This window comes from Paramormyrops kingsleyae, chromosome 6, assembly GCF_048594095.1.
Source record: "Paramormyrops kingsleyae isolate MSU_618 chromosome 6, PKINGS_0.4, whole genome shotgun sequence".
Lineage (NCBI taxonomy): Eukaryota > Metazoa > Chordata > Actinopteri > Osteoglossiformes > Mormyridae > Paramormyrops > Paramormyrops kingsleyae.
This window is the reverse complement of record NC_132802.1, coordinates 13,204,671-13,216,721: the sequence shown is the minus strand read 5'-3', so window position 1 is coordinate 13,216,721 and position 12,051 is coordinate 13,204,671. Positions and strand designations below refer to the sequence as shown.

General features: G+C 44.4%; 1 protein-coding gene across 23 annotated transcripts in view; it reads left to right on the top strand.

Annotated features, from left to right (window-relative positions):
* dlg2 (discs, large homolog 2 (Drosophila)) overlaps positions 1-12,051 on the top strand; it is a 218,191-nt gene that overhangs the window by 171,091 nt on the left and 35,049 nt on the right. For 16 of the 23 annotated variants that reach the window (XR_011992173.1, XM_072713670.1, XM_072713668.1 and 13 more), the window contains 3 exons: positions 3,080-3,109; positions 4,567-4,723; positions 6,555-6,657. Coding sequence is in view for 22 of the 23 variants with exons in the window: in XM_072713670.1 (XP_072569771.1) it covers positions 3,080-3,109; positions 4,567-4,723; positions 6,555-6,657 (290 nt within the window). In the remaining variant the exon portion in view is untranslated. The remainder of the gene's footprint in view (positions 1-3,079; positions 3,110-4,566; positions 4,724-6,554; positions 6,658-12,051) is intronic. The other 7 variants (XM_072713679.1, XM_072713669.1, XM_072713678.1 and 4 more) reach the window with 1 other exon arrangement.

Genomic DNA, 12,051 nt, shown 5'->3' with positions numbered 1-12,051 from the left:
CTATCTAGTCTAAAAACCCATATTTGCTGTTTCAGTATTTTATCCACACCTTGTGGCATTTTTCAAATTTTAGATTCCAAGTTCAAGATGGGCATCCTTAGTGGTCTGGCTGCTCGCTGTCCTGTTAGGCCCCAGTTGCCATAGCCATCACTGGTGATCGAATGGTGATCCTCTACAGCAGCTCCTTTGTCAAAGTGCCTGGCTGTGCCAGGGGAACGTGAGTGGGCTGCTGCACAGACACGGCCGTGTGATGAATGGGCCAGACCGGTGGTGACGCGGTGGCTGACCTTGGATGTGCAGCACATGTGACGCCTCCTGTATGCGGTCCTTGGGCTTGCAACGCTTTCATGACCTTGGAAAGTGTGTGATAGGCTGGTCAGTGCGGGAGCTGTTCCTGACTCTGGCCCAAGTGCTGCTCCAGGTGGCGGCTGGCAACCTGGGCCATCTCGTCTGTAGTGGGGTGGCATCTCAGTTAATGTAGACCCCTTCTGCCAAACTAGGTATGTCTTCTGGAAGTATTCAGGACAAAGTTCTGAAAACCCCTCATTCTTCTTCTTCTTCTTCCTCTAACAATTATGTCCTTGTGTCCAGGGGACAGCCTATTGATCATACACTTAGATGATAGACTTAGAAAATAGCAATATTAGCATAGAATAGCAAAGTGTAACTGAAGCTGAAAATGGACCAAGGTGTTTATCATTCAGTGCTGAAACCATCTGAGATTCAGTAATGAGACAGGAGCAGGAGGGTAACATCTCTGCTGAATTAGACGTGATACACGGGGAGGTGCTGTAATGGACATTAACGAGTTACACATCTGGTAATGTTAAGGAGTTCTCTACTCTCTAAAAAGGTCATGGGAACTGAAGGACTTTGACAGGAGTGATTTTTAAAGGTCAAACCACAGATATAAAATGGCAGATTGTAACTTCTGATGGAAAGGAGAATATTAATTTGTTTTTTGATCAGATTAGATTGGGAAGGAACAGGATTTGATTAGCATGGAACATGATACATTGTCGGTGGGATCTAAAGTTTGGTCATATATTTTTGTGTGTGTTGTTAATGTATTGCTATTAGTATGTTTACAGAGTGAAAAAAATCCTCTTTCTACATTCGGTACATTTTAGAAAGAGGGTTGTAGAGTTAGATTAATAGCAAACTGCATGGATGGAATCACCATTGAAATGAAGCAAATGTCGATCAGACTGTCATATACAGGTGAAATATTTAGAGTTGGGGTTAGACATTGATATTGCCGGATTTTGTAAATGATAGTATTCGTTTTCCTTCTTAATGTTGACTATATATTACATTTTTGGAATATTCCTAGATTTTTTTGGATGGGGGTGTGCGGGATTTGCAGAATTGCCACTGGTATGAAAGCCAAACTCCACTTTTAAGACCCAGACACCATGGATTCTTCGATAGAATAACTGTGGATAAGAGGCCATCTGTTATTTCAGTCAGAGTCAGGGCCTCAGATGCCAACATGCTGAAAATAAGACAAGATGAATAAAAGATCTCCAGGCATGAACTATGCAATATTCATAAAACTGGCTGACAGCTCAGTAATAAATGGACCTACTCTAAAATTTGTATTTCTGAGCTTGGAGAACAATGAAATCTTCTTACGAAGTAAATTGCTCTAGATGTTAAACACTTTTTGAAATACCTTTGGTTGACATTATCGAGAGAAAAAAACGTGTCAAAGATTTACAGCACAACAGTAAAGTACAGGGCTACATTAGCCACAAAAAATAATCGGAAAGATTGGCCAGCAACGTATGAACACAGCAATGGGCTGAAAACGTTTAGTGAATGTGTGACGTTGTTAGATAATATTTTAAGTAGTCACAATTGATGGCTTACATTTCCAGACGGTCTTTGGTAAGTGCCTCATTGCCATACCCATTAAAAGGGGACGAAGCAGTATGTGGAACTTTGGTTGGCTTCCAAATGGAATAAATCAAACTGCATAAAAGGGGTCAGGCCAGTTCCAGACAGAATAAGCAGTGGTGCATACAAGGACATGCGTCAGCATGGGAACTGTACATTTGCATTAAATCATCACATCTTACTTACAACGTGAATAGCGAATGTACAAATCCTTAAGGATTCACTTCAGAGATGCATTTAATGTCTTTATTCTCTGTAACAGCCGGCTGTGCGGAGACCATATTTGAAGTATTAAAATTCAGAGGTAAAAACAGAGGCTAATTCACTTTTTATGCTCAGAGCTGAACCTAAGGACTCACATGGCAGATGGGTCGATTTATTGGCCTTAAAACTCACATTAGAAAGCAGGACAGGACCACACCAAAAAACTGCGCAATGAAATTTGTGGGTGGAGTTGAATTAATTTGTATTCTTGCAAGTTCACTAATTGTTATGTTGAGTGTTATAACCTGGAAATACGTCAGCTGTACTTTAAACAAAGTGGTCAAACAAAGTGATGAACTGAACAAACTGGTCAAAACTTATTCGAAAATACATGCTTGAATCCTTATTGGAGTGAGGAAAGGCTTTCCATTGCTAAGGATGAATGTGCTTTTGTTCTCTAGTCTAAAAACTGTGTGTGTGTGTATATATATATTGTGTCTTGTGTGTATATACAGTCATATTGTGTATATATATATATATATATATATATATATTGTGTATATATATATATATATAGTGTATATATATATTGTGTATATATATATATATTGTGTATGTATATATATATATATATATATATAAATATATATATATATATATATATATATATAGTGTATATATATATATTGTCCTGACAACTGAGTTTGCTACTGTATGTATGTATCTATTGAAAATAATCCTTCTTGTTAAGGTCTGCCTTGCCAGGCAATCTATTAGTTGCACTGTGCCTCCATCTGGTGGCCGTATTTGGAATATGCATCTTAAAGTGGTGGAGCACAGGTGTAACCAGATTACTAAAGTACCCTACACACAATAACAAGTTTCCTACCAACGTAAGATCTAATTCATTACTTCTGTTTGTACAGTATCTGGATGTATCCTCTATTAATGCAAATTCACTTCAATATTTCTACAGATTGCGGATGGTGGATGAGCTATTAATAAGGTATACTCACCCTAGTAACATTCAGTATTGTCTTTAAGACAGCGTGTCAGTACTTATAATGCCTAGAAGGTTCTCCGCATTCCTCTGCACATGTATGCACGTGGGCGTCCCTGCCTGTAGAAAGAGGAGCCATGTGAGGGGAATTCTTTGGTTTCCGGCTAGATCGGGTACTCGGTGGGCCGGGGCGGAAGGACGAGAAGAAGCGGTGGCCCAGTTAGAGAGGCCCTGCAGGGGGAGCTACACTTCCACAACTAGGTCGAGGGAAATGTCACTGTGTGGCAGCACCGGCTGCAAGCCTCGCTGCTGTAGCTGGGCGAGAAGGAGCTTTCGCCAGAAACCGCTGTCAAAAAACACCCCGAAAGACAGTGGGCTAAGAGAAGTACCGGAAGGTAAAGAGTCAGGGGCTGCCTGCCTGCCCCGAGTAAAGGCAGCTCAGCTTAGGTGACAGGAGATACTCGGTGTGAGGAAGAGAGGTGTGCATATCAAAACCAAAAGCCTCTTTGGCCTCTTTATAGAAAAGGAACAATCCAAAATGTCTCATCTTCACCACAGGCTGTTAGCTTCCGCACCCCCCTCCTGCGATGGTTTTGCCTTATGAGGCTGACCACAGGGTGGAGAGAGATCCTTTCGCTAGGAAGAGTGCATGATCTTAATGGTGTAAAATAGAAGTACGTGCTAGTACTTTATTTCTCTTTTTTGTTAAGTTTTTTTTTTAGTATCCTGAGAAAATATTTCAGATATTTTTCATACAGATACTGAAAACAAATTTAAAAGGCATTCTATCCATATAGGAGTTGTCACACACTGATGACTGGGCGCTAACTGAATAGTAGCAGATGATACTGAATGACATGTTTGTCACAATGCAAAGCACTGAGCACAAGGGCACCTGGGAACAAGCAGGTGGACACTAGTGGAGAACTGTGGTATTGCAGTTGAAAACTATAGCTATTAATTTCCGTTTCTACACCCAAAACAGATGAAAATATCAATGAATGTGGCTTTGTTTTAAGTACCTTTGTGAATAAAGCACCTAAAATATGTTACATACCATTCTTGAATTATTGTCAGCTGATAGTCAACAGACGTGGTGACGAGGTTTGTGTATTGCTTCAGTCTTGGGGAACTACTACCAAGTGCTGTAAGATTTCTGTTTGGATTGCCATGCAGGGAGTGGCGTTGCTGTCCTTGTCTGCAGACACCCGTTATTCTCAGCACAGGGACCTGGCTCTGCGTCTCTAGGAGACGACTCAGAAATGGGACAAGTGGTGTTTAAGTAGAGCAATCCCCTGTAGGGCTGGTACCATCGGTAGAGCAGACACGGGAGTGGGCACGCAGGCGGGCGGGCGGGCACGAGAGCTGGGCGTGTGTGCCGTGCGTGTACGTCTCTCCTGGCTCCCGAAGATGCTGAGCCCCACGGACTCTGACTACCTGTTCTACCTGACATGCCTGTACAGGGAGCCCCGCAAGATCGTCCTGCACAAGGGCTCCACGGGCTTGGGCTTCAACATCGTGGGCGGCGAGGACGGCGAAGGCATCTTTGTCTCCTTCATCCTAGCGGGTGGGCCGGCTGACCTGAGCGGGGAGCTGCGTCGAGGAGACCAGATCCTGTCGGTGAGTACGGCCCTGCGGCTGCGACAGCCTAAGCTCTGGCGTGTAGGACTGCTGCCCGGGACATGCGTCCGGGCACCTTTGGTGTACTTCCAGCTGTTTGCTCTTTATTACTACGTTTTTAGTATTATTTAGTGTTTATTATTTTCATGGTGAGCTTGCCAAGTACAGTCATATTTTATTTGCTTTGGAAAATCTCAAAATTTTTGATAAACTATTAATACGTTGCTCCATTTTTCTGGATTCACTGTGTCCAGTTTTCAGACTGTGCCAGTCTTTCTTGTTCATCCTCTCTTAGCCTGAATCTGCTTGTTGAAGTCAAAATATTGTGCTCGGATATATACTTGCCATTTTACGGGTTTGAATATTAGGTGATTTAATGCATCAATGAAACTTATTAAAAAAATAATGGTGGCATTATTAAGGTAGCGATGCTGAGGTATGGAGTGCTAATTTGAAGCAGTCTTTAAAGTGTGTGTTTGTATTATTTAACCTTAAATGAATAAATTTGGTAAGCAATCAATTGGTAAGCAAAGCAGCACACAAGGAAAGGTATAGATAAAAATTAAGATTGTATCATCCTTTAATTTGTTTTTGTTGCTAATGACAATTTTAAAAACTTTAGATTTAAAATATGCTTTTCACCGACAAGATGTAATGACATGCGCCATCAAACTGGAAAAGCAAAATATTGCTCAGTATAGCAATAAAATTGAGCCATAAGATTAAGTTGGATGCTGCTGTTGTTTTTCTTTCCAGTTGCCAGTTGAGGGCGCTGTTATACTGTTCTGCATTACAGTCCCGTTCCACAGCATGGAAGCTCTTAGAAAGACAAACTGTCTTAGTTCTATAATTAATTTGGAGGATTCTCCTTGACGAGCGTATTCTCATCTCCAACGAGGTCATAATCTGTGCAAATTAATGGCGCCACAAGAAAGTATGGAAGCGTGGTATGAAGAAAAATCCTAAAGTGGGTTAGAGAATGTGAAATACCTTACATTTACTGTCCCTGCTACAACAGGATAAGCCGGCTGGATGGAAAGAGGCATATATGTCGTGAGACATTAAATTACTTTATTGCCTCATGATACCTGTGCTGATCGCAGCCTGCAGTCACTTTTTCCTCCTGCTTTAAGATAGTCATTTATCTTCAGGCTGTGAGCTTGCAGCCCACCAGATTGCCAGTGGCTTACCAGTGACTGCAGGGTGAAGTGGGTGATTTGTAGTAATGCTTTCTCAGGGTTCTTCACAGCCACTGAGCTCCCCTTGACTGCAATAGTGACGGAATTCACTGCAGTGATTTGTAGTCAGTCTGAGTAGGATGGCACTGTTGGGTCTCCTTAGGACAGTCTGCCCGCCCCTGTTCACCGTGATTCCCATAGATTTTGTTATGCTAGCGTGAAACATTCTTTCCGTGTTTGTTAATAATGTTGGATTATGTTGTTCTTTGTAGAAGGTGATTTTAGACTGTGCCTGTTAGCGAACACGTCTGGCCAAATTTTTATTCTTCTATCCTGAGACCATAAAAAAAGGTTTTTGTTCTTGTTTTGCTGTTTGATCTCCAAACCATCTTTAACACTGGAATTTCACATTTAAAGGGCCCCAGGCAGGCTTCAGCTAACCCTGTCTGACAGACCTCCAAAGTAACATAAGTATTTGTTTAGATTAGGGTTCAAGCACATGGTCTACATTTTAAAATATTTACTAATGTCAAAGTAGGGCTTTATTAGGGAACTCAGTTTGGATATCTGCAGTGCACCCCATAGTGGGATTTGAACATGTCCCATTCTAGTGCTGTGCAGTGATGGTGTTGTTTTCCATCTGCCCCATGCAGGTGAATGGCATCGATCTCCGTGGTGCCACCCATGAGCAGGCGGCAGCCGCGCTCAAAGGAGCGGGCCAGACGGTCACCATCGTCGCCCAGTACCGGCCTGAAGGTGAGTTCCGGCTCAGCCCTTGAAGCTGGCCGCAGGGGGATTGTCTGGGAACTGTCTGGACCTCTCTGCTTGTGCTCAGAAGATGACGCCCCAGTTGTGCTATGAGGGGAGCTTGCCTTCGTGAAAGAAGTGAGAATGTGGGTCTTTATCAGAGAGTGAAATGTAGAAGTTGGTGGACTTGGTGCCTTTTGGTAGCAAAACTTTATGTGACATCCAGGACAAGGAATGGAATAGAGGGGGTAATATTTTAGTGCTGATTGTTAAATCCATACAAAGAGAAGAAGATAGCACAATGCTTGCGATACTGGACGGCGTGATGCTGAAGAAAGTGACTGACCTGCGGGTCGGACGTCCTCCGCGGTGTCGGCAGAGAGATGGCGGTCTGCATGTGGAGCTCCGAGTCAATCTGTGCAGCCAGAGAATTTTTAATGTGTCTGTATAGTCTGGCATGTTATCTGGGGCTGATAAAACACCAGGGGGAGGCAGGTTCTGACTATCAGAGCCAAATTCACAGGGAACCGCGGTGACCCTGTAACTCTGTAATTCAGGCCAGGGTCATGTTAGTCGAAAGCTCGGGATCTGCTCCCTCCCCTATCCTCACACATCGTCGAGTTCGTCACCTTTAGCTTTTCCTCCACCTTGGCCGTTTCACCCTCCAGCTGAGGTTATACTGGCACAGAAGCTTCTAATTCTGGCATGAAGTAGTCAGGGGTCCCTGTCCGGCACCGAGGCTGGATTCGGTGTCGTTGGTGGGCAGAGACCCAGCCCTGTGCTGACTGTCTCTCTCTCCTCTCGCCTGTCAGACTTGGCCTTGTGCTCCCCAAGACGGGCCCTGTCTTCCACTCCAGGTTTGTAGCATGTGATCAGCACCGGGATCACAGCTGCTGGTCGATTTGGCTCGGCATTCGGCATGGGGGTTTGCCCAGGATTGTATGTTACGCCACTCTGAGTACTGTGGTCGGGGGGGGGGGGGGCGGGGGGGGTGCTGCACTGCAGAAGAGAGCATGTACCTGCATTTATATTTGCCCACAGCCTGCAGTATGATCACGTTCTCGTTGTGGTTGATTGAACCACCTACTACCCCCTGCCACCCCCTCCCAAACATACAATAGATGTGCCCTTATACATATATTACATAGATACATAGCACTACCCGTTTGTTACCACAAGGGGGAGACAGGTGGCACACTCACCAAAAGCTTGTAAGCAAGAGAGAAGTATTTCGGAGAAACATGCTGATTGCCCCTAAGAAATGAGCAGACAAATATCAGGCAGGTGCTCAGTGTGTTTGTCACTGAAAGGCCTGTGGGTCGAGTCGCTGCACCGCTCTGCTTGCCTGTGGGTCTCCCATCGCGGCTACCGCTCCTTCAGAGGTTTGCTCCGCCATGCTTGAACAAGAAAAAGGCCTCTGCATTGCAGTGATCGCATGCTGTTGGCAGTGCTGCAGTATACAGTGGGGGTGTGTGTGTGCGGGCTAAAGGACAGAGAGCAGCGGGCTGCTCATAAACTCCCACTGATCTCCACAGGGGGCGCACTTCTCACTGCCTCCCACATGTTCTGTCTCCACTCTTCTAGAAGATGCTCTTCACCCCTGCCTTCTCACTATACATCCCTCTGAAGTATATATATTCTCACAGTATGCAAACGCCATCCTCACTCGTCTAGAAGATCCTCCCAACTCCTGCCTTTCTTGGCAGCACTTTCTTAAGCATACGAATATTCCCCTATACGCCAACGCCATCCCCTCTCTTCTAGAATATTCTAGAACCCCTACCTTTCTCTATACTGTAGTTCACTCATAAATATTCTTATATTCCGCTTGTATGCAAACTCGATCCCCACCCTTCTAGAACATTCTCCTGTATCCTGTATCGCTCTCTTCCAGTGAATCCTCCTCCACAGCTGCTTCCCAGAAATGCCCTCCTTCTTCCTGAGACGTAAGATCTCGTGGCAGTATATAAAGCCCCCCCCCCCCCCCACACCCTCTGTGCTCAGTATCTCGTTTCTCTCCACTGCCAAGAACAAGAAATATCTCTACCATTTACTTTTTGTCCGGCGCTGGCCTGCCTCCCCAGCTCTCTGGCTCTGTTTCCTCACCCCTGCAATGTTCCCCACTGCCACCCCCCCAACCCCCCCCCATCCTGGGCACTCTCACTGTATCACAGTGAATGATGTTCCTCAGCTAGTTCTCTGTGCATCTTCTCGCATATTTCCAGATATTCTGGAAAGACGTCTCATCCTCTGCTGTGATTATATCAATGCCAAAGCACAGGAGATTTATATATTCGCACAATATTAGAAGTTGTGTATTGTAACTGTTGCCTCCAGCTACTGAATGTGTCCTTGGTTCATAATCTAGCTGTAATCACATCAGTATTGCTTTTAATTTCTTTTTTTTTTCAATTTTCTCTTGTAACACAATTTTTCTTCCCCGTGCATCATTACTGGCAGCCCTTTACTCATTGACTGTAATTTGAAAGGAATGCCTTTCTGCTCAACAATGTCCTCCCAGGATCTGAACATACAACCTGCTGGCCCTAGTTGCAGTTATGTTGAGTGGTTTTGCATCCAGCAGCTCGAGCATGTGTAAGGGATACCACATAACTCGCTCACTCACCGCTGATCATTCAGTTTAATCTGGTTGGTTAAAAGTGGCGGTAGATACGTACACGCTTGTCAGTCCTAGGTTGTTGGGGGAAGATGGTGGCACAGGAGGTAGTGCTATCGAGCCCTGGTTCCTCCTGGCCCCATGAAAGTGTCCTTGAGCAATGAGTTGTAAAGCACTTTCAGTACTCATAGGAGTAGAAAAGCACTATATAAATGCAGTCCATTTAACATTCACCATTTATTGAATCTGATAGGTGATCAGTGTTGACACACCACAGCACACAATGTGTCCTCTGCATTTAACCCATATGTGACATAGTAGGAGGCAGCTAATTCAGCACATGGGGAGTAATAAATACCTTGCTGGTTCTGGATTCGAACCAGTTATTTTGGTAACTTTTTAAAGCATTTTTGGATAAAGGTAGATCTAATACATTCATTTATGAGTTGCTACTGATGAATAATATGCTTCAGGTTAATAACAACCCTGAATGTTGTCAGGAAGTTTTCGTTCATGGCTCGATGCCATGCTGGCCTGCGAAAAGGATCCTGTGTCACCTTGCGAATGTATAAACACGGCCAGTGTGAAGGTGCGCCGGAAATGCATAGAGATCTGGTTCCCATTCTGGCTTGTGTCAAGGACCTCAGCCGAGCCGTGGAGGCAGCCAGGAGCACGTGGAGTGACGAGGATTTTGGAGGAGCCTTGGTACTGGATTGGTGTGTGTGCGTGTGTGTGTGCGTATGCGTGTGCGTATGTGTGTGCGTATGCGTGTGCGTATGTGTGTGCGTGTGCGTGTATGTCAGGCATTGGCGGGAGGTGGAGACTGGAGACTGTAAAGTGCACAGAGCACATTGCTGTTCTTTGCAAACCTTTCTTAAATGCCGTAAAAGGCCAAGGGGGGGGGGGGGGTTGGAGGGTGTGGGCCTCGGCCTTTCTCCTGTTACCTCAGTCCCGGAGGCCTTTTCACTGCCGTGTTCCCGCAGCAGCAGTCAGTCCCTGTAAAGGGCATTAAAGCTGGTCTCTAAAAAGGAAATGGCCAATTTTTGACCTTACTGTTGACATTTAGCATCTGTAGAAGGCCTGTTTGCCCACATGCCTCCGCTAGGGTCCTGCCAGGAGCTGGCCTCCCGCTGGCACGCTCTGTCTGCGGCTTGTGCCTTCCTAAAACAGGCAGATCAGCGTGACATGAACTGCACAAGAGCTGATTGTTAGATTAGATTACATAATATTACATTGCATTACATTACATTACATTTGACTTCATTGTCATTGCACGAAGTACAAGGACTCAGACAATGAAATGAAATTTGGCATCTAATCAAGAAGTGCAGGGTAGTGCAAGTGCTTGAAACAGCTGTACAATATATACATGTGTGATAATTAAATAGAAAATATACATCTATATAATGTATGGTATGGTATAAATAACGGTTTACATTGCAGTCACAGACGCTGTACAGTATATACTCATAATTTGGTAACGCTATACATTAACTGCACCTTTGTGATGCCTTTATAATGCGTTGATAAGACATTCATAAGCAGCATGTTTACCATAACATCCTAACATACCTTAACAGCTTTAATATACATTAATAACAAACATCAAATGGTTATACAATTATAATGATTGTTTTTATTATACAATGTTTGTTATAAATGTTACAGTATGCTAGAATGTTAAGATATTCTTATATGCTGCTTATGAATGTCTTGTGAATGCTTTATAAATGCATTATTAAGGGCAGTTAATGTAAAGTTTACCACATATTGAGTATATAACCATATGTGATTCCCATAGAGTAGAATGAGAGTTCTGTGCACATTGAATGTTGTACCAAATACCAAGGCTCCTCCAAAATTCAAATGTATGTGTGTGTGTGTGTGTGTGTGTATTCACATCTGTGTTCTTCCCGCTGGAGGTCTGGGATATGTCCATTTCAAGCATCACTTAGGCTGGAGTTTGGGGAAAATGGCACCAATGAAATGCTGAATGGTTTTCACAGCTCATTGGTGAGCCTTCGCGTCAGAGACAGAGCAGCTGCTATACCGCATCGTGATACAGCTGGTAAGGATGATCTTTTTGGTACACGCTTGGAAAATTTGGTCAGGATCTGAGGTGACAGATAGGCTTTCCTCTCAGTAAGAAAGGACGATGCTTCTTCTTCCTGATCAGGGTGGAGGAGGTCATGGAGCAGGAGAAGTCCTCATGTGTGCCGTCAGTACGTTGTGGTTGGTGATGTGCTCCACCTCGGTTTCATTGATGTGATTGAGGGTGTGTCTGCAGCCTCTAGCTTTCCTGATGTCCACAGCGAGCTCCTTAGTCTTCCTGCTGTTGAGGGCCAAGTTGTTGTCAGCACACCTTGCACCCAAATATTGTGATATCATCTGTGAACTTGATGGTGAGGATAGATTTGCACATAGGGAAACAGTCATGGGTGAACAGGGAGTAGAAGAGAGGGCTGTGGGACCCTAGCGCTCAGTGACAGGGTGGACGGGGTGCAGCTGTCTAACCTAACAGATGGGGGTCTGTTGGTCAGAATATCCAGAGTCCAGTTACAGATTGAGGTGCTGATGCCAAGGTCAGTGAGTTTGGAGACCGGTCTTGATGGGAAGACAGCGTTGAATGCTGATGTGAAATCCAGAAACAGTATCCTGACGTAGCCATAAACAGCAGCATGTATAAATCATATAAAGCTTCAGACATAACATGATGCACGAAGTCTGAGCATCCTCTCTAATTTGGAACAATAATCATGAGGTCTGTCTCACCTTCACTTCGGCAG